This window comes from Carcharhinus amblyrhynchos, chromosome 1 (genome assembly GCF_965287045.1).
Source record: "Carcharhinus amblyrhynchos chromosome 1, sCarAmb.v2.hapA, whole genome shotgun sequence".
Classification (NCBI taxonomy): Eukaryota; Metazoa; Chordata; class Chondrichthyes; order Carcharhiniformes; family Carcharhinidae; genus Carcharhinus; species Carcharhinus amblyrhynchos.
Window position 1 is genome coordinate 39,056,679 of NC_137324.1, and position 23,307 is coordinate 39,079,985.

The following is a 23,307-nucleotide window of genomic DNA, read 5'->3' on the forward strand; positions in this document are numbered from 1 at the left end:
ACCGGCACCAGAGTGTGGCAACTAGGGGAATTTCACAGTAACTTCATTGCAGTGTTAATGTAAGCCTTACTTGTGACTAATAAATAAACTTTAAATTTAGCTCTAAAGCTAGTCCCGAGCAAAACATTATCCTGTCCACATGTTTCAATGCCTATTCTTAGCCAGGAAATTAACTTGCATAGAAGAAGATCTGCAGCAATTTTCTTTTAGAAAATTCCACAAACACATACTGGACTGGAACTTTTTTTAGCATTTGGTTAAGTGTACAATTTGGGATATACTAGAAAAGGTCACAAATCTTGATTTTTCTTTCCCAATTTTTACTTCTCCTCTTCTCCAACACTGAATCCTTGTGGATTGCAGGTCAGTGCCTGCTACTTTCTTGCACTTTAACTGAAATGGCCATCACTCGTATGTTAGTCTTGGTACTGAGTGTCATCAGATTATTTGACAGTGAAGGGCATCAACAGAACCTGAGCCTATCTGATGTCGACACACCAACATTTGCCCTAAATATCACTGGAGAGTGTTGACAAGTCTAAACTCAGGGTGATTTGATGAAATTTATCACAGATGTTTTAAGGTTTGGCTAGGATAGGGGAAGAACTTCATTATGCAAGAGCTTTCATGACCTCAAGGCATCCCACAGTGTTTTTAGCCAATGAAGAATATTTGAAGTTTTGTTATTGTTCTCATATAGGAAACATGACAGCCAATTTGGACACAGCCAGCTCCTACAAACATCAACATATGACAACCAATGACCAGATAATCATCTTTTAATGAAGTTGGTTAAGGACAAATACCAGCTCAGGCCGTCAGGAAACTCCTCATCTACCAAGAGTGGCCATAGAATCTTTTATGCCCTGAGACATTTTATGGAGGGGGAATTAATGAGGTGAGCCATATACTTGGGTGAGGGGCGGGGATGGGGAGGGAGAAGGGGGTTGGTGAAATTCAAATCAACAAGATCTCCATTTGCTATAACATACAAATAAAGGGTGGTAAAATGTTGTGTACTTGCCTAGCCAATTGCCTTCAGATTTAACTACCTCATCATCAGATCAGTCAGGGCTAAATCATATGCCACGTGAGTTTTTGTCCTTACTGTCTGGGTGAATGCAGGAAAGAAAATGTGGCTGGGAGATCACAGACTGGAACAGTACCCAATAGTCCTTCTTTCCACTGAAATTAAATGGAAGTAAGATCTAGTGGAGTCTGTAGGAGGCATGCAAAACGCAACACCAGACTTTTCCTTCCTTTGCTAGACGATGCAGTAAGAGTGAGAATCTAATCCACTACCTCAGAAGCAATTCTTAATATGCTGGTTTCAAATGAACATTTTAACCTCTCCAGAAATTAGTTTGACTTTGAATTTGCTTTGTGTTCTATAAAAACATACTTAGCAGGATATTGACAATAGCATTGATTACACTGCCTACCTTGAGATCTGCTCCTGAATTTCATTACACTGCTGCCTGGTGTTGGACTTCGACAACTGAACTGAGGTGCTTCCACACGCTCATCGCTTTTCTCAGTTTCTAAAGCCTGCAACACAAGACCAAACAATACACAAATAAATAGATATAAAAGAAAGAAGCAGTTGATTTTATGCAGCAGCCTTCACAACCTCAGAAAATTGCAAAGTACTTCACAGACAATGAAGTGCTGTTGAAGTGTAGCCTGTCGTACTGTGGAAAGTACAGCAGCCCAATCTATATACCACATGCTCCAATGAAAGACCAGATCATCTGTTTTTGTGTTGTTGCTCGAGGGATAAACATTGGTCAGAGCACAAGGGGGAACTCCCTTGCTGTTTGAAAACATTTTTGTCCATGTGAGAGGGAGGATGGTGCATCAGTTTAATGTCTTATCTGAAAAACAATACCTCCAACACTGCCGCACTTCCTCTGTCCTGCACTAGAGTGTTAGCTGTGATTGTTGGACTCAAGTACCTCGACTGGGACTTGAACCTACAGCCTTCTGACTCAGAAGCAAGAGTGCTATCATCCGAGGGACAGTTGGCATCTAACGGCTGCTGTCCCCGAACATAATCATGTTTCTCAACCTCCCTCCCTAGTACCATCGAAAATAAGATAAAAACACTGAGGAAAATTAACTGTTAAAAATGTATTGAAATCTAGTGTTTTAAAAAAGTTTTTCATACATGTTAAAGTTTGTAATTGGACTAAGAGTCTTCTTTCCTCTTTGCCGATAGATCATTCTACACTATGATGACGTGAGTCAATATATTACAAAGATAAATCCAAATACATCCCAAAGGGATCTGGGTGGTACAGTGGTTAGCACTGCTGCCTCACACCACAAAAAGCCTGGGTTCAATTCTGACCTTAGGTCACTGTCACTGTGGAATTCAAACATTCTCCCTGTATCTTCATGTGTTTCCTCAGGATGCTCTGGTTTCATCCCACAGTCCAAAATGTGCAGGTTAGGTGGATTGGCTATGCTAAATTGCCCCTTAATGTTCCAAGATGTGTAGCTTAGATGGATTAGACATGGTAACAGTGTGGGGTTACAGGGATAGGGCGGGGAAGAGGGCATGGGTATGATACTCTGTCAGAGAGTCAGTGCAGACTTGATGGGCCAAATGCACTGGAGGGATTCTATCATTCACTATAATAGCCTTTTGATGGCAAATTTAAATGATGAGGCACCTCTTTTGTAAGAATGAAGAATAATTTTGTTGGTAAATTAGCTGTAATAGAGCTGGAATGAGATACATCAGAAACCACAATGGTCATGGTGTTTTATAATGATTCACTAATGCAATGTTTCCATTTTAGCATGAAGCCAAACCACAGGAACACATCTATTACAGGAGCTATTTACTGATATACTTACTGCATTTATATTATTTTACCTTGACAATTTACTCATAACAGTTACTATACGCATAGCAATTCTTCTATGTGTGATTTCAATAGTATCATTCAACAGGAAATTATGTTAGATATTGGTAATGAAACATTAGGGACAATATAATTTTATTAGATTAGTGTCAATTTTAATAATTTCTTCACAGAAAATATGATGTACAAAATGTGTTTATGGAATAAAATAATATTCTGTGATTGTCATTGGAGGTGAGAAATTTGATATCACCGCAATATTAAAGTATCACGTGGATCATGTATTTGTAACATTTTAATTCCACTTTTCCTTTCCCTTTTATACTTAACAAAATGTTTACATATGTTTTATTTGTTGATCCAACAAAAAGGTTTAATGGACAGAGAATATTTCCTTCTGCCCATCTCAAGCAAACTATCCATCGGCTGGAAAATGTAAAGGAGCGAACCATATCACAGATGAAAATAGTCAATTATATCCAATTGAAAGCAGTCGGTCCCTATGGTTACCATCCTTGATCAGTCTTAGCACTTCAGCATAATGAGATTCTCATTATCATGTGAGTAAGGTTGCTTATCATGTGAGAGGGTGGTTAGCATTGCTGCCTCACAGCGCCAGGGACCTGGGTTCGATTCCCGGCTCAGGTAACTGTCTGTGCAGTGTCTGCACATTCTCCTCATGTCTGCGTGGGTTTCCTCCGGGTGCTCCGATTTCCTCCCAAATCCGAAAGATGTGCTGGTTAGGTGAATTGGCCATGCTAAATTTTCCATCAGTGTACCCGAACAGGCGCCAGATTAAGGCAACCAGGAGATTTTCGCAGTAACTTAATTACAGTGTTAATGTAAGCCTACTTTTTACTAACAAGTAAACTTCTTTTTAAGAGGAAGGTTAGTTAGTACTACAAAACTTTTTGAAAAGACCTGTACTTCATTTACATAGAAGTCTGTTGAATTTACAGCAAGAAAGAAAATCTACGTGTAAACACAAAAGAATCACACTTTATAATGTTCTCTGCATTCAAGTGATTAAATCTAGCTCTCATATTTTTAAAGTGTACTCACCACTAGATTCACTCAAGATACATAAATAAATCACTGTTAACAACAAAGACTGAAGACAAATCCGGAACAGACTCATGGGGCTGAATAGCCTTCTCCTGCTCCATTGCAAATTGTTACAGTCACAGCTGCTACATTAGAACTGTTGCCACTGATAGCTCCCTTCTGTTTCCTATGATGTATCCAATTAGTAATTCGGATGACAAGTCTTTCCTGAATCCCAAGGGTTTCTTTCTGAACTAGGATGATTCCAAAAATCATTAATTTGTAATAGCCACCAACCCCATTATTTCCTCAAACAATTCCGTTACATTTGCCAGGCACAATCTGCTTTCCGTGGTTCCTGCTGGTTTGGATTCTATGAACTTACATTTGCATTGTGTCTTTTTACATGTCGCAAAAACATTGGGGCAGGAAGACAGCAGGGCCAGACGGCAATGAAGAATCCAACTGGGCCCTCTGAGGCTCAAGCTTCCATTGATATTACCGCCAAAAGCACCTAAAAGGTCTCACACGGCGTCAACATCCTCCCACCAGCTCTACTGAGCTCCTCTTAGGGGTGATCGAGTTAGTAAACCCAAGTCAGTAAACCCTTTTACGTGCAGCATTTTGATTGATCATTTGAGGCGATAAACAAATTCACTGCAGTATTGTGGTTAGAATTGAAATTAACAACTTTGTTGTGGTTGCAATTTTTTGGTGGGGTCAAATGATGGGCCCAGCAAGGAGGATGGAGGACCAGTTTCAGCAGGGTAATGGGGAGGAATATACACGGGAAGTGCTGTAAAATTGGGCGTAAAGCAGCTAGCACAAATGGCGACTGATGTGATTTTACAGCAGCTGGATTTTCGGCATGGTCAGCCTCTCCCAGGAAATGGGCGCGAGGCTGGTCAATGTATTTAAATTTATTTAAATGTGTATTAACATGTGTTTAGTGAGCCTGTGCTCAATCGTCCAGGCTTGCTAGCCTCTATAGCCTCACCAGGGGAGGTTCTCAGCATGTGATCAATGGATCACATGGGCTGTGATTGGCGGGAAAGGGAAGGGATCCACGATTGGTCTGGGCAGGGCGAGGGAGCAGGAGCTGCAGTTGGGCCGCAGGCCTCCATAATTGTGGAGAGGAGCTTGTTGAGGCTGCCTGCATGCCTGCAGTAGCATGGGCATGACAACTCTCTGCCTGTCGGGCCCCTGCAACTGTTAGTGCATATGTGCAGCAATAGAGGTCTGCACATGTGCAATACCTCCCTCTTGAGGCATGTTAAGCCCCACCCATTGCGTTCAGTAGCAAGAAATGGACTCAACCAAAATTTTGCGGAGTACAAAAGATTGGGACCAAAAAATGGATCTGGAACTCTCCCTGTTTCACGCCCGCCTCACACTGAAAAAAACGGATAAAATTCTGCCCTATGTCTATCCTAATTAATGTTGGGAAAGTTAAAATCACCAACGGTATTGTTATTGTTATTATTTTTACACACTTCCATGAATTGTGCACATATTTGCTCCTCACTATCTCTCTGACTATCTGGGAGTTTATAATAAACAGCTAGCAATGTCGCTGCCCCTTTTTTATTCCTAAACTCTACCCACAAAGCTTCCTTTGATGCCCCCTCCAAGATATCATCTCTCCTTCCTGCAATGCCTCCTCCTCTTCGATCCCCCCTCCCTGTCTCGCTTGAAGATTCTACATTTTGGAATGTTGAGATGCCAATCTTGCCCCTCCCTCCTCCACATTTCTGGTCTACCAGATCACAATTCCATGTGTCAATCATCACCCTCAACTCATCCACTTTTACCTGTAATTCTCCTGGCATTAAAGTAGAGGTTGTCCAGCCTTGCCATAGTCCCCTGACATGTAATACAGCTGCACTCCCCTTCATACGATTGTTTTACTGTATTTTGTTGTGTCCCTATTCTGCTGACAGTCTGTGACCCCACATCCACTTAAGAGTGCAAAAGGGTAAATCACACCCTATATCTTCTGGATGATGCACTTTTAAGCCATATTTTTATGAGGAAATGAGTCATATTTCTGGAAGCTTTTTGCTCTAAACAAAGCTTATTTTTCTTCTTCTTAAAACAAGAGAAACATGGACTGGAATTCTCTGCCCAATCATGCCCCAATGCTGCTGCCAGAGGGAACAGAGAATTTAGCACTCAGCAAATTCGCCATTCGCTGCAGTGGGATAGGAGAATCCTGCTGATGTGAACGGCTGGAGAATCCCGCTCATGCTATACTGATCCAGTCCACTTTTTGTCCTTAGCGCTAGTACTGTCTGATCAATGGCTTCAATAGCAGGTTAGCAACAGCAGGAAGGGGAATTTCTGCCTCAAGTCATAATAAAGTAAACCTGCTGAAACCAGTCATATGATGATGTGCTGCGAGAGAATCTTGTACAATGTATCTGAATTATTTTAAACCAAATTTGGCTTACATTTTCACCATATCAGTGAGGGCAATATATCTGACCTGTCCCTCTGAGCAAAGCAGGAGAAATTCATTCCCAGGAATGAGATTAAGAAGTGATGGCCCCATCAATACTTACTCTATAGGCTTACATATGAAGAATGGCTGAGTACATTAAGTACCAGAAGTGGCCAGGACTTGAGCAAACAGGAACTGAGCATGGATCACTACCTTCAGGAGATGGGGAGAGGCATCAACCAAAAAAAAACATTCCATAGTGCAGTAGCTAAAAAGGGTTTTTGTTAAGGCCGATGATTCCAGGTTAAAGATCACTTGCTGGTTTCCTTAGCTTTGCGTCATTCAACAATTCACAGGGAGCAAAATACAACTTCTAATACAAAGTGAACCGTGGCTGAGGCAAAGCAAAAGACAGGACATCAGTACATAGAGCCATCGAGGTTTACAGCATGGAAACAGGCCCTTCAGCCCAACTTGCCCATGCTGCCCCTTTGTTTTTAACCACTAAGTTGCCCACATTTGGCCCATATCGTTCTATACCCATTTTACCCAAATAACTGTCTAAACACTTTTTAAAAGACAAAATTGTACCTACCTCTACTACTGCCTCTGACAGCTTGTTCCAGACATTCACCACCCTCTTGTGAAAAAATTGCCCCTCTGGACACTTTTCTATCTCTCTCCTCTTACCTTAAATCTACGCCCTCTAGTTTTAGACTCTCCTACCTTTGGGAAAAGATATTGGCTACTTGGCTGATCTATGCCCCTCATTATTTTAGTATCCTCTACAAGATCACCCCTCATGCGGAGAAGTGTGAGGTAATTCACTTTGGTAGGAATAACAGATGTGTCGAGTATAGGGCTAACGGGAGGACTTTGAATAGTGTGGATGAGCAGAGGGATCTAGGTGTATGTGTACATAGATCCCTGAAAGTTGGGAGTCAAGTAGACAAGATTGTTAAGAAGGCATACAGTGTCTTGGCGTTTATTGGTAGGGGGATTGAATTTAGGAGTCGCAGCGTCATGTTGCAACTGTACACAACTCTGGTGCGGCCGCACTTGGAGTACTGTGTGCAGTTCTGGACCCCACATTATAGGAAGGATGTGGAGGCTTTGGAGAGGGTGCAGAGGAGGTTTACCAGGATGTTGCCTGGTATGGAGGGGAGGTCCTATGAGGAGAGGCTGAGGGATTTGGGGTTGTTTTCGCTGGAAAGAAGGCGGCTAAGAGGGGATCTAATTGAAACATATAAGATGATTAGAGGTTTAGATAGGGTGGATAGTAATAGCCTTTTTCCTCCGATGGAGAAATCTAGCACGAGGGGGCATGGCTTTAAATTAAGGGGTGGTAGTTATAGGACGGATGTCAGGGGTAGGTTCTTTACCCAGAGGGTGGTGAGGGATTGGAATGCCCTGCCTGCTGCAGTTGTAAATCGCCTAGTTTGGGGGCGTTTAAGAGATCCGTGGATAGGTTTATGGACGAGAAGGGATTGGTTTAGGTTAGTGGGTCATTGTTTTGTAACTGGTCGGCGCAACATCGTGGGTCGAAGGGCCTGTTCTGCGCTGTAATGTTCTATGTTCTATGTTCAGCCTCCTATTCTCCAGAGAAAAAAGTCTCAGTCTATCCAGCCTGTCCTCATAACTCAAGCCATCATGTCCCGGTAGCATCCTACTAAACGTTTACTGCACTCTTTCAAGTTTAACAATATTCTTTCTATAAAAGAGTGACCAGAACTGTACACAGTATTCTAAATGTGGCTTGACCAATATCTTGTACAACTTCAACAAGATATCCCAACTCCTGTATTCAAGTTCTGCCAAATGCCTTCTTCAGCACTCTGTCAACCTGTGACTCCACTTTCAAGGAGCTATGAACTTGTACCCCTAGATCTCTTTGTTCTATAACACTCTCCAACGCCCTACCATTAACTAAGTAAGTCCTGACCTGGTTCAATCTACCAAAATGCATCCCCTCGCACTTAGCTAAATTAAACTCCATCTGTCATTGGTCAGCCCACTGGCCCAATTGATCAAGATCCCGCTGTAATCTCAATAATTCTCGTCACTGTCCACTATGCCACCGATCTCTCCTATATTCTCATCCAAATCATTAATATAAATGACAAATAACTGTGGACGCACCACTGATCCCTGAGGCATACTGCTGGTCACAGGCCTCCAGTTTCAAAAACAACTCTCTACAACCATCCTCTGTCTTCTGTCATCAAACCAATTTTGTATCCATTTGGCTACCTCACCATGGATCCCATGAGATTTAACCTTATGCAACAACCTACCACATGGTACCTTGTCAAAGCCTTGCTAAAGTCCATGTAGACAACATCAACTGCACTGCCCTCATTGTAGACAACATCAACTGCACTGCCCTCATCTACCTTCTTGGTTACCCCTTCAAAAAACTCAATCAAATTTGAGAGACATGATTTTCTACTCACAAAGCCATGTTGATTGCCCCTAATCAATCCTTGCCTCTCTAAGTGCCTGTGGATCTTGTCTCTCAGAATACCTTCTAACAACTTACCCACCATAGATGTGAGGCTCACTGGCCTGTAGTTCCTAGGCTGTTCCTTGCAGCCCTTTTTAAACAAAGGCACAGCATTTGCTACCTTCCAATCTTCAGACACCCCACCTGTGATCATCGATGATTCAAATTTCTCTGCTAGGGAACCCAAAAATTCACTTGCAATAATAAACCAATACTTGGCTGAAAGTCTATAAGAGCATTAGTCCATATTGCATTTCAACTTTATACAACCTCAAGTTCACAGAAAGAACTTAAAGGTCCTACAATGGAGCAATACTACTCTAATGACTCAGATACGCGTCTGATTCAACACCCATGACATAACTTCCAGCTTTTCCATACCTGAGACATGTGTTGCGTTTCTAAACATCTGTTTCTATAGTTTAGATACAACTACAAGTTCACAAAAGATTGAGAAACTTTTCAACATTGCCTGGGCTAAAGTACTGGTGATTGACAGTACTTGGCAAAGGTAGAAGGTTTGGGAGCTGAGATTCTGGTTAGGGCTAGTGGCACGGTAGCACAGTGGTTAGTACTGCTGCCTCACAGCACCAGGGACCTGGGTTCAATTCCTGGTTTGGATCACTGTGTGTGGAACGTAAGAACATAAGAAATAGGAGCAGGAGTTGGCCATCTAGCTCTTCGAGCCTGCCCCGCCAGTCTGCACGTTCTCCCCGCATCTGCATGGGTTTCCTCCAGGTGCTCCGGTTTCCTTCCACAGTCTGAAAAACGCACTGGTTAGGTGATTGGCCATGCTAAATTTTCCCTCAGTGTGCCTGAACAGGCGCTGGTGACTCAGGGATTTTCACATTAACTTCACTGAAGTGCTAATGTAAGTCTACTTGTGACATTAATAAATAAACTTTAAATTAATGAAAGAACGCTTCTATTCCTCTGCAGTCAATAACCCATTAATGAAATCGCACTTTCCCAGAAATTATCCATGGAACACCCAGATAACAAAGACACCTACGTCAGTCTCCTATTTATCGGCTACAGTTCAGCCTTCAACACCTTATTCCTACGAAACTCACCTCCAAACTCCATGGCCTGGGCCTTGGCTCCTCCCTCTGTGACTGGATCCTGAGCTTCATAACCCACAGACCACAGTCAGTAAGGATAGGCAACAACACATTCTCCATGATAATCCTCAACACTGGTGCCCCACAAGGCTGTGTCCTCAGCCCCTTGCATCATCTTTATACACCTATGACTGTGTGAATAAATTCCCCTCCAATGCTATATTCAAGTTTGCTGTTGACACCAGTGTAGTAGGTCAGGTCTCAAACAACGACGAAACACTGTATAGGAATGAGATAGAGAATCTGGTGAACTGGTGCAACGATAATCTCTCCCTCAATGTTAACAAAATGAAAGGAGATAGTCATCAACTTCAGGAAACGTAGTGGAGGACATGCCCATTTCTATATCAACAGGGATGAAGCAGAAATGGCTGAAAGCTTCAAGACTTTAGGTGTCCAGATTACCAACATCCTGTCCTGGTCCCTCTATGTCGACACTATAGTTAAGAAAGCCCATCAGTGCATCTACTTTCTCAGGAGGCTAAGGAAATTTGGCATGTCCACTACAACTCTCACCAACCTTCACAGATGCACCAGAGAAAGCATTCTCTTTGGTTGTATCACAGCTTGGTACGGCCCCTGCTCTGTCCAAGACCGCAAGAAACTACAAAGGGTTGTGAGCGAAACCCAGTTCATCACGCAAAACAGCCTCCCATCCATTGACTCTGTCTACACTTCCCGGTAGCTTGGAAAATCAGCCAGCATAATTAAGGACCCTATGCATCCAGTCATACTTTCTTCCACCTTCTCACATGGGCAGAAAGAAGAAAAAACAAAGAAAATTACAGCACAGAAACAGGCTGCCCTTCTGCCCGCCAAGCCTGCACCGACCATGTTGCTCGACTTAACTAAAACCCCCTAGTCTTCCAGGGATCATATCCCTCTATTCCCACCCTATTCATGTATTTGTCAATAGGCCCCTTAAAAGTCACTACCATGTCCGCTTCCACCACCTCCCCCAGCAGCAAGATCCAGGCACCCACCAACCTCTAGTGTAAAGAAATCTGCCTCAGACATCTCCTTTAAACCTTGCCCCTCGCACCTTAAATCTGTGCCCCCTAGTACTTGACTCTTCCACCCTGGGAAAAAGTTTCTGACTATTCACTCTGTCCAGGCCTCTCATGATCTTGTAGACTTCTATCAGGTTGCCCCTCAACCTCCATCGTTCCAGTGAGAAGATACAAAAAAGATTGAAAAGTCTGAGGATATGTACCAACTAACTCGAGAACAGTTTCTTCCCAGCTGCCATTAGACTTTTGAATGGACCTGCCTCGTACTAAGTTGATTTTTCTTTACACCCTAGCTATGAATATAACACTACATTCTGCATTCTCTACTTTCCTTCTCAATGAACAATATACTTTGTCTCTATGGTGTGCAAGAAACAATACTTTTCACTAAGTTAATACATGTGACAATAATAAATCAAATCAAAATCAAGTATCTCCTAACTCCAGTGATGCTGGCTTTTACAGCTTCTTATCAACCAACCTGGGGACTCATCAAATCTGAAGGAGAAAGAAGCTGTTCTTCTGTGTGTAATGTAGGACTTCGGATTGACTAGATGTTCTGTGTTTCTGCCAGAAATATCTTGCAGCGGATACAGAAAGAGAGCGCAGGAGGGTAGAGTTTGAAATAAACCAAACTCTTTGTAGAGGGACAAAATAAATCTGGAAAATACTGCTCACATTAGGGTAAAACAGATCAAGATTTCAGGCAGAGACTTCATCAGACGGGTTTGTGATCATGAAGGATCAACACCAGAACTTGTCGATTTGGATGCTGCAAATCACTCTCTTCCACAACATTTCTCTCTTCTGCTCATTCATGCTGGAGTTAGTCTTAGCCATTTCCCTTCCTTTTCCTCATACTGCTTTTAACTCCCAGACAGTGAACAGAATGAGTCAGGATTCTGACACAGGCTCACTCCTGCAATTCTCCTGATCCAGGTGAACCCCAGTAGTTGTTTACAATGATTAATGTCATTAATGTAAACACTACAACTTTGTTAAAATACTCTGATTAAAATTCATTTTTACCAGACGTGAGTCAGCACTTAATGTCCCTAACTGCTCTTCATTTCAGAGAGCACTTGAGAGTCAAGATCTGGAGTCACATGTAGGCCAGATCTGGTTAAGGATGGCAGATTTCCTTCCCTAAAGGACATGAGTGAACCAGATGGGGTTTTACAACAACCAACAATGGTTTCATGATCAACATTAGACTTCTAATTGAATTCTGAAACATGAATGCATGGGAGAATTCCTACCTTTTTGTGGTACTTCTGACATCTGTTTTAAGCAACACAGTATATACATTTATATACATCAGCACTTACATTTTCTGGACGGTGATGGACATGGCAGTCAGCTACAACCTCTTCACTGTTTGGTTTTACATTCTCTTTATTTTCAGTAGGAGATGGGGAGTCATCAGCCAGAACAAAGTTAGTCACCAAATCAGGTAAACTGGTAGAGGGGAATTTCTGGAAACGTATCTCAGATTTATCCTGTAAAAAGGAAGAAAGGATAATTAAAAATGGCTGGTTATGATACTGCTACTGTTGTAACATTTTGCATTATTATGAAATATTCCAAAACACCAATGTTTTTGTCTAGTTTATTTTAGAACAAATCTCCCAAGCATCACTTTCAACCTTGAGAGTATAGATCAAGGACATGGAAGTGAGGAAGTGCAGAGGCTTTCCAACTCCTGAAACCTAAGGGCAGGATTTTCTATTCTGGAGATTAAGTGCAACAGTGGATGGGAAATAGCTCCTGCTGGGTGATGGAGTGGATGATCACGCGCCATCCTCTGTTTTTCATCTCACTAACTATACATCAGCGGGGAGCTCGGAAAATCTCTTGAGTGGGTAGACAGGAAGTCATTACCTTGAACCTAACCGCATTACCTGGGACCTTCTCACTGCCCAAAGCTACATGCCTTTCCTCCCCTCAGAGCTGATGCCCTTTACATTCCTCATTGCCCACCTTGACCCTGCTCTCAGCCATTATCCAACCCACCTGCCTTGCCCCTTCTGTGTCCCACTTGATGATAACTTCACCTACCCAACTCTCATTTGATCCTGTCATCCCACCACATCTCACAACCTCCTCCGACTGTGACTGTTTTCTCCTAACACTCATATCCTGACTTCTCCGCTCAGAACCCACGCTTTCCTTCTTCCCCTATTATTTCTGACATACCCATTATTTCTCAATTTACTTGGGGAATTTCACAGTAATTTCATTGCGGTGTAAATGTAAGCCTACTTGTGAATAATAAATGAAGTTTAACCTTTATTTTACCTTGTCCTCTCTCTCCTGTCTCACAGCTAATGGATTATGTCAAAATCACTTTGCTGTCCTGTCGCATCCAGTCACGAATGGTGCTCAGCAATTTAACAACAAATCAGAGTTTTGGCATTTGTAACAATGCTCAGTCAGAACTGTCGAAAGGTTGATCCATCTCAGTCTCCTGAGGTCCCCAGCATGACAGGCGCCAGTCTTTAGCCAATTCGATTAATTCCATGCGCTATCAAGAAATGACTGAGGCACCAGATGCTGCAAAGCTATAGCCTTGACACAGCCCTACAGTAATGAAGATCTCTGGTCAATAACTAGTTGTGCCCTTAACTGAACTGTTCCAGTATATCCGCAACAATGGCATATCCCCAACAATTTGGAAAATCAGGACAAGTTCAACCAGGCCAATTTTCCAGGGCAACCAACCAGGGTAATTTTGATGTTGCCTGGATTGGGTGGCATGCCTTATGAGGATAGGTTGGGGGAGCTTGGTCTTTTCTCCTTGGAGAGACGAAGGATGAGAGGTGACCTGATAGAGGTGTATAAGATGTTGAGAGGTATTGATCAGGTGGATTCTCAGAGGCTTTTTCCCACGGCTGAAATGGCTGCCACAAGAGGACACAGGTTTAAGGTGATGGGGAGTAGGTACAGAGGAGATGTCAGGGGTAAGTTTTTCACTCAGAAGGTGATGTGTGGGTGGAATCGGCTGCCATCAGTGGTGGTGGAGGCAAATTCGATAAGTTCTTTTAAGAGACTTCTGGATGAGTAAATGGGACTTAATAGGATTGAGGGTTATAGGTAAGCCTAGTAGGTAGTGATATGATCGGCGCAACTTGTGGGCTGAAGGGCCTGTTTGTGCTGTAGTTTTTCTATGTTCTCGATCACAAGTGATGAGAGGTTTCATTGACAATTCTATCTAATGGCACTTACTCAGCAATAACCCATCCACTGACACCCAGTTTGAGTTGGCCCATTTGGTTACAGACCCCCTTATTACCTGGACCCAAGCATGGAAATAGAGTTGAATTGAAGAAGCAAGGTGAGAATGATTACTCTTGACATCAAGGCAACATTTGACCAAGTCATCAGAGAGCCTTTGTAAAACGAAAGTCAAAAGGAATCAAAAGGTAAACTATCCCTTGGTTGGAGTCGTACCCAGCACAAAGGAAGATGGCTGTGGATGCCAAGGATGGCAGCGATAATGCATTGCTGCAGGAGCTCCTCAGGGTCATGTGCTCAGCCCAACCCTATTCAGCTGCTTCACCTTCCCCTCCATCCTGAGGTTAGAAGGGACAATGTTTGTTGATGATTACACAGTGTTCAATACCATTCACAGGGAAAGAGTGAGTGAAGAGAAAAGATCTGAATATGTTTTGTGACAAGGAATAATGTTCACATTATAGTGCAAAGCAGCACAGCAGCCAGGAAATTATAACACTTTTTATGAGTATAATGAAATGCAAATTGTTCTAGACTATATCAAATGGATGGAATTATTGGATTTCTCTTTGTTTATCTTTTATTACTGTCAAGCCTGTAGATCTATGTATTTGTATAAAATCACCAAAGAGACTTCAGCATTTCAACAGTTTGGCATATAATGTAATAAGTGCACGTGTTATAGAATGAAGTCCATACTAACAACAGAACATGACCTTGCTGGATTATGTATATGTGACATGAAGCAAAGCATTATGGAGAGGTAAAGGTCAGAAAAACATTTCAAAGGGCACTGACCCATTACTAAAAAGGCAGCAACTCTGTATCCCTGCATTCCTGACTGTTCCTGCACCAAAGCAGCCTGGTGCAGAAAGACCTGACAACATTCGGGCTTGTTTACACCACACAAGTGCCAGGCAATGACAAGCTCCAACAAGAGAGAATCTAACCATCTCCCCCTGACGTTCAACAGCATGATCATCACTGAATTCTCTTCCATCGACATTCTGGAGGTTAACATTGACCAGAAGCTTAACTGGTGCAGAGGGACCTCGGGGTCCTTGTGCATGAGTCGCAAAAACCCAGCTTGCAGGTGCAGCAGGTGGTCAGGAAGGCGAATGGGATGCTGGCCTTTATAGCGAGGGGGATTGAATATAAAAGTAGGGAGGTCTTGCTGCAGCTGTATAGGGCATTGGTGAGGCCGCAGCTGGAGTACTGTGTGCAGTTTTGGGCGCCGCATCTGCGCAAGGATATTTTGGCCCTGGAGGGAGTGCAGAGGAGGTTTACTAGGCTGATACCGGAGTTGAGGGGATTGAGCTATGAGGAGAGGCTGAATAAACTAGGCTTGTACTCGTTAGAGTTTAGAAGAATGAGGGGAGATCTCATTGAGACGTATAAGATGATGAATGGGATGGATAGGATAGAGGTGGAGAGACTCTTCCCGCTCAAAAAAGACAGTAGGACTAGGGGGCACAGCCTCAAGATAAAGGGGAGGCGGTTTAGAACGGAGTTGAGGAGGAACTTCTTCACTCAAAGGGTGGTGAATCTCTGGAATTCTCTGCCCGTTGAAGTGGTGGAGGCTGCCTCGCTAAATATTTTTAAGAAGCGGGTTGATGGGTTCTTGATAAGAGAGGGGATTAAGGGTTATGGGGAGAGGGCGGGAATGTGGAACTGAGACACGACAGATCAGTCATGATCTTATTGAATGGCGGGGCAGGCTCGAAGGGCTAGATGGCCTACTCCTGCTCCTATTTCTTATGTTCTTATGGATTCACCATACAGATTTAAATTTATTTATTAGTGTCACAAGTTGACTTACATTAACTCTACAATGCAGTGTCTGTAAAAATCCCCTAGTCACCACACTCTGGCGCCTGTTTGGGTACACTGAGGAGGAATTTAGCATGGCCAAAATGCACCTAACCAGTGTGTCTTTCAGATTGTGGGAGGAAACCAGAGCACTCAGAGGAAACCCATGTAGACATGAGGAGAACGTGCAAACACCACACAGACAGTGACCCAAGTCCAGAAGCAAACCTGGGTCCCTCACACTGACAGGCAGCAGTGCTAACCACTGTGCTACTGTGATTCCCATTAATACTGTGGCTGCAAGAGCTGGTCAGAGACTGGAAAGTCTGTGACAGGTAACTCACCTCCTGACTCCCCAAAGTCTGTCCATGATCAACTAGGCACCAGGCAGGAGTGTGTCAGAATGTTTTCATTTGCCTGGATGAGTGGAGCTCCAACAACACGCAAAAGGCTTGACACCATCCAGGACAAAACAGCCCACATGACTGATATCCCATTGATCATCTAAAACATTTACTCCTTCCAACATCAATGCAGAGTGTGTACCATCTACAAGAATGCACCATATAAGCTCATCAGAACTCCTTTGATAGCACCTTCCAAAATCACGGCCTCTACAGCTAGAAGGACAGGATCAGCAAACACACGGGAACACCTCCACCTGCGAGTTCTCCTCCAGGTCACACACTAGTCTGTCTGTTGCTGTGCCAAAATCCTAGAGTTCTTTTCCAAACAGCTTTATGGGTGCTCGTAACAAAAGACTGCAGCGGTTCAAGAAGACAACTCACCACCACCTTCACAAGACAATTAGGAATGGGCAATAAATGCTGGCCTTGCCATTAACACTCATCCCAGAAATGTAATAAAATTCTCAGTCTTGGTGGGATCAAGTTATATTGAGCTGTTCCTTTCAGTTTATTCTTTGAAAATGTTATAAAAACAACAATCCGTTCAAGGAATAGATACCTTCCTTTGTCAAATTATGATCTCCAGGGGGTAATTATTTATGAAAGCCAAATCGTGAACAGAATTAAAATCTAATATTCAAGACATGAATTAAATATAGCACCATTATTCATCAGCACAGCTTTGGCTTTGAAGATATTTTAAACATAGTATATTTAAATTAAGAATAATGTAACGGCACTAATACAAAGTGATGGCTCTGCAACCTAATTTGCTCCCATTAAGGCAATGACTGGAGTATCAAATGAAACTTACACTTGAACGTTTTATTTTTCAGCAAGAGTTATTTGTAGAATTAAAAGGTCACATACCAAAACATCCACAGACAGAAGTGTTAAATTATAAGTGCAGCATTCTTCCTGCATCATGATCAGCAGATAACTACAAATAAAGTAAAAGGAGCGGCATAGTGGCACAGTGGTTCGCACTGCTGTCTCACAGTGCCGGGGACTGGGTTCGATTCCCGGTTTGGGTCACTGTCTGTGCAGAGTTTGGATGTTCTCCTTGTGTCTGCGTGGGTTTCCTATGGCTACTCCAGTTTCCTCTCACATTCCGAAAGACGTGTTGGTTAGGTGCATTGACCCAGACATGTGCTGGAATGTGGCAACTAGGGGAATTTCACGGTAACTTCATTGCAGTGTTAATGTAAGCCTTACTTTACTTTAAAACTACAGATAAGGAAGGCTATTCAGTCCAGCTTACTGCATCTATATTTTGAGATGCCCACAGCTGCACTGCTTCAAGTAGGGGATTTGGGCTTTATTTTCTTAGCTTGAACTCCTGGAAGACAATGACCCAAGCCGGGAATCAAACGGGCTCCATGGCACTGAGAGGCACCTAAACTCAATCTGCCAGGCATGCCAGATTCAGACAAATAAGCTCAACACTGCTGGAGTCACCTCTCCCATCTGATGCCCAAACTCCTGATCCTGACCTCAACTTGGAACCAGTTTTGATAATAAAGACACAGGGAAAAGATTTAATATCAGCAGCAAGAGCTAGGACTGGAGTCAAGCGAGAAAGTTGCTCCATCAATGAAGCAATTAGATAGGGAGACATTCAGACAAATACAACATTTTTCCAGAGGTTTTGCCGATTTCTTATTAAGGTTTGGCAGGAAAATGGGACAATGCTGTTGAAATTCAAGGCCCACATTTTTGAACATGATTGAAAATGGATTAGGTGTGCAGTCATTCAATTCTACGAAAAAAGGATTTTCTTCACTGACTCACAACATATGGAAGAAAGCTGAGCAGTGTAGATCGCACAGACACAATGGAACCTGCCCAATTTTTTATTCATTTAAATGGATGGATAGAAAATTGAGTGAGCTAAGTAACAACATGCAATCCTCTTTTTTTATTAATTCATGGGACCTGGGCGTCACTGGCGGGCCAGCATTTATTGTCCATCCTTAGCTGCCCTTGGAGGGCAGCTGAGACTCAACCACATTGCTGTGGCTCTGGAATCACACGTAAGCCTGACCAGGTAAGGATGGCAGATTTCCTTCCCTAAAATACGTTAGCGAACCAGATGGGTTTCTCCTGACAATCAACAATGGTTTTGCTGACAATGGGTTTTTCCTAACAATCAACAAAGGTCATCAGTAGATTCTTAATTCTAGATGTATGTTATTGAACTTAAATGCCACTATCTGCCTTGGTGGTATTTCAACCCAGGTCCCAGAACATTAGCTGAGTTTCTGGATTAATAGCCTAGCAATAATACCACTAGGCCATCGCCTCTTGCCTGATTTCCCACTATACGCTGCGCCCAGGTGAACCTTCACTCCCAAACTCAATATTGCCCTACTGAAGAGATGGGTTTGGATACAGGGGGCCACTTGATTGTGTGGAAGGGTGCAGGGTTAGGACCCAGCCACATTTCCACCTCCTGCCGATGATGCTCAAGATTGGAAGGATGGCTGGAGGCCTCTCCACCTGGAAGCCAAGTGAGACCCTTAAATTTAACTGCCTCTGACCATTGCCACTGGCATTCAACCTGATAGGGAGGGCCCTATTTCGATTCAAAGTGCTGGACGGATTTGAAACTGTGCGAGTGTTTTAGATCTGATTTTTAAACCCGTTCTCTCATGCCCCCATATGCACTCTGCCTGCAATAATATGTGAGTCCGAATCACGCTGCAGAAGCCTGTGGGCGGGGCTTACTACACACAAAACCCTGCAGCTCCGATTGGCGCCTCCAACTGCGCATGCGCAGAAAAAAAAAAATAGAATGCAACTCTCCTGCTACATCCCTCCTGGGCTGGATAATGCCTCCCCCAGGCCCTCACAACATTACTGACCCCCTTATCCCCCACACCCGTGCCACCCAGACTGATCTCTCCTTCTTCGCCCCCAACGATCTCAGGCAGAGTGATCCACCTTCCCTGTTCCCTTTCACTGGTATCAGGCAGAGAGGCAGCTGATCCCCCCCTTTTCCCCCAACACTAATCTCAAGCAGAGAGCGGTTAGACACTCGGCACTTACTTCCTCACTAACTGGAGCACCCAAATCTGACTTATATGGAGCGTGTCTGTTTCGCACCGATTCTGGATGGATGAATGCTGTGGTAAAAGGGGAAGTTCCGGTAAGGTTGGGCGTGCAGCCCATTAAGTCAATTTAAATGCATTTTTGACCACTGCGCCCGTTTCGGGCACAGTCCCGATCACGGCCATTTTCGGGCCTTGATAAAGGGAGAGCCAGCACAGAGGCAGGCACAGATCACGTTAATCGCCTCAAATCCAACTTTACCAAGTTTTCACACCTGAAAACGGCTGCAACGTGATGGCAGAATCAGGCTTGGAAATTCAGCATGTGGGTCGGGACCCCACTAGTTTTCGTTAGAGAGAAGGTTAAGAGATGACCTAATTGAGGCATACAAGATGACCAGAGGATTAGATAGGGTGGACAGTGAGAGCCTTTTTCCTCGGATGGTGATGGCTAACATGAGGGGACATAGCTTTAAATTGAGGGGTGATAAATATAGGACAGATGTCAGAGGCAGGTTCTTCACTCAGAGGGTAGTAAGGGTGTGGAATGCCCTGCCTGCAGCAATTGTGGACTCGCCAACTTTAAGGGCATTCAAATGGTCATCGGATAGGCATATGGATAATATTGGAATAGTTTAGGTTAGAGGGTCATTAGATTGTTGCACCGACCAGTGGAACCATTGAGGGCTGAAGGGCCTGTACTGCGCTGTAATGTTCTGTGTTTTATGTTCTAGTGGAGGCCTGAGCCTTAGTATGGTTGGGTTCATCCTTTCTAGCTGCTCTGTGTGGGTTGAGTGAAAGTCATCCCCTTGTCCTCGGCGTCCACTTCCCTTCCCCAGCTGCTGTCCTAGCTACCCCGTTCCTGTGATGCCCTCCATCCCATCCACACTCATCTCCGTCTGGGGATCCAACAATGATCCTCAAGGTAGGCCCTAGTGCTGTGCAAGCAGTGGTCACCACTCCCAGTACTGCTGCTGGAATTGGAGAGTTTGTTTTTTCATTTATTCATTCACGGGATGCGGGCAGCAAATCAAAACTGCCTTTCAGGCTGTGATAGTGAGCCACCTTCATGAACTGCTACAGTCCATGTGGTGTAGGGACACAATGCTGTTAGGAAGGGAGTTTCAGGAATTTGACAGTGACAGTGAAGGATGGTGAGTGGCTTGGAGCGGAACATAAAGGTGTTGATGTTCCCATCCATCTGCTGCCCTTGACCTTCTGGGTGGGTAGCTCTGATTGGCTAGTAGTTCTTGGGGGTGAGATATCCACCCAACTTGGGATTTGATTGCATGGGAAGCCCAACACAGTCCAGATAAATGCCTGAATTCAACAGTAATTCACAAAATCATAGAATCCCTTCAGTGCAGAAGGAAACATTTGGCCCATTAAGTCTGCACCAACCATAATCCCTTCCAGGCCCTATCCCTATGTAACCATGCATATTTACCTTAGCTAGTCCACATGACACTAAGGAGCAATTTAGCAAGGCTAATCCACATAACCTGCACATCTTTGGACTTTGCATTGAATTTCCCAGCAAGAAACATTGTGAGGTTTCCACGGTTTTGCAAAAGAAAAGGACAGAAAACTGAAAAAGCCTACCATCAAAAATGGAGTACCTACCCTGCTTGCTACAACTAGCTGCACAAGTCCCGCTGCCGACCGAAGGAGGGCAACTGCCTCTTGGTGCGAGAGTCCAACCAGCGACTGTCCATTAATCATTAATAGCTCATCACCAGATTTCAGTCTTCCATCCCTGGTAGGAGAAAGGGGTAAAACTATCAGACAAGTGATCAGATTAGACCGTGACTTTTAAAGAGTGGACATGATGTACGACATCTCGACATTACAACATCGTCGTGAGCACTTTGGCTGCGAACACTTGGGACATCTCGACATTGTGGAAGAAGGCATCTAAATTCCAATTCTTTCTTCCAGACCATTTGTCAATAAAACTGGCACACAAAGCCCTCCCAATAGCAGCATCCATCTTTGAAAAAGTAATAATGAAAACAGAAAATGCTGGAAATACTCACCAGGCCTGTGGAGACAGAGAGAGAGAGAGAGAGCGAGATAACAGACTAGATTTTCATTCTCAAGGCAGTAGCGGGAGTCAGGAAAATTAGAAAGTGCCTCTAAGGACAGGATTCCCATTGGGGTTCAAGGGCATGCTGCAGTCAGGCCAGGTTACCTGGGACGATGTTCAGAGGCAATCACAGTGGTAGTGATCTCAAGATTGCTATCAGTGCCACATAAAGTTTATTTATTAGTCACAAGTAAGATTTACATTAACACTGCAATGAATTTCACTGCAGTGAGATTCCCCTAGTCGCCACAGTCTGGCACCTTTTTGGGTCAATGCACCTAACCAGCATGCCTTTCGGACTGTGGGAGGAGACCGGAGAACCCGGAGGGAATGCACACACAGAGAGAATGTGCAAACTCCACACAGACGGTGATCAAACCCAGGTCCCTGGTGCTGTGAGGCAGCAGTGCTAACCTCTATGCCACCAAGCCACTACTGCTGGTCAGAGTAGAAACAGCAGGCTATTTCAGATGAATACATGGCTGGAAAGATGCTGCATGGGGGACAGTTTTGGATTCCTGGGATATTGGGACTGGTTCCGGGGGAGGTGGGGCCTGTACAAACTGGATGGGTTACTTATGGGCAGGACGAGGACTGATGTCCTGAGGCAAGTGCTTGTTAGTATGGCTGGGAAGGGTTTTAGAGTGGAACTATGGGGGACGGGAACGTAAGCAGGTGGCAAGGGAAAGAGAAACAAGGGCAATAATAAAAATAAGAACAGTAAAATGCAAAAATGGTAGATAGGGTAATGAGGGGTGAGAGGCAAATTGGGTTACATTACAAAGAAAAGTTAGAATGATTTAAAATGGCAAAAATGCAAGCCTAAAAGCTTTGTGTCTTAATATGTGAAGCATTTGGAATACGGTAAACAAACTGAAAGCTGAAATCCAGGTAAATGGATATGATCTCATACCCATTATGGAGACATATTTAAAAGGAAATCAAAACTGGGAACTGAATATCCAGAGATATCTGACCTTTCACAAAGGCAGGAAGGAAGGAAAAGATGATGGGCTGGCAGTGTTAATAAGAGATGAAATGAAGTCAGTTGTAAGAGATGATCTCAGCTCGGATGATGTAGAGTCATTTGGGCCGAGGTAAAAAACAGCAAAGGAAAGAAGACATTGGTTGGAGTTGTGCATAAACCCTCAAACAACAGCCACACTTTAGGAAAGGATAGAAATCAACAAATAATAGGAACATGTAAAAGAAAAGAGCAATAATTATTGGTGACGTTAATCTTCACGTTCATTGGGTTAATCAAGTTGGAAAGGGTAGCTATGACAACAAATTCATAGAGGGCATTAGGGATAGTTTCTTGGAGCAATATGCCATAAAGCCAAACAGGAATCTTGGATCTGGTAATGGATGAGGAGACAGGTTTAAAAAAATGACCTCAGAGTAAAAGATCCCCTGGAAGGTAGTGATCATAATATAATCAAATTTAATACTCAGTTTGAGAATAAACTTAAATAAAGAGAATTACAATGAAATAACGTTAGCTGACATGGACTGGATGAATAGGTTGGCAAGAAAGTCAGGAAGGAGTGGCAGACACTTAAGGAGCTAATTCATGACTCTCAGCAAAAATATATCCCAGTAAGGAGTAAAGATTCAAGAGAGAGAAAAACCAATCATGGCTAAACAAACAAGTGAAGGAAAGTATTAATTCTGGAGTATTGTGATATGTTTTAGGTCCTTTTACCTAAGGAAAGGTTTTATTTCACTGGAGG

At 43.4% G+C, this 23,307-nt stretch overlaps 1 protein-coding gene across 6 annotated transcripts in view; it reads right to left on the bottom strand.

Annotated features, from left to right (window-relative positions):
• pdzd2 (PDZ domain containing 2) overlaps positions 1 to 23,307 on the bottom strand; it is a 456,346-nt gene that overhangs the window by 106,184 nt on the left and 326,855 nt on the right. For 5 of the 6 annotated variants that reach the window (XM_080212162.1, XM_080211984.1, XM_080212076.1 and 2 more), the window contains 3 exons: positions 21,112 to 21,244; positions 12,317 to 12,487; positions 1,443 to 1,548 (listed from right to left, as the gene is read on the bottom strand). In XM_080212162.1, the coding sequence (XP_080068288.1) occupies positions 1,443 to 1,548; positions 12,317 to 12,487; positions 21,112 to 21,244 (410 nt within the window). Of the gene's footprint in view, positions 1 to 1,442; positions 1,549 to 11,469; positions 11,567 to 12,316; positions 12,488 to 21,111; positions 21,245 to 23,307 lie in introns of those variants that run through there. The other variant, XM_080212428.1, reaches the window with a different exon arrangement.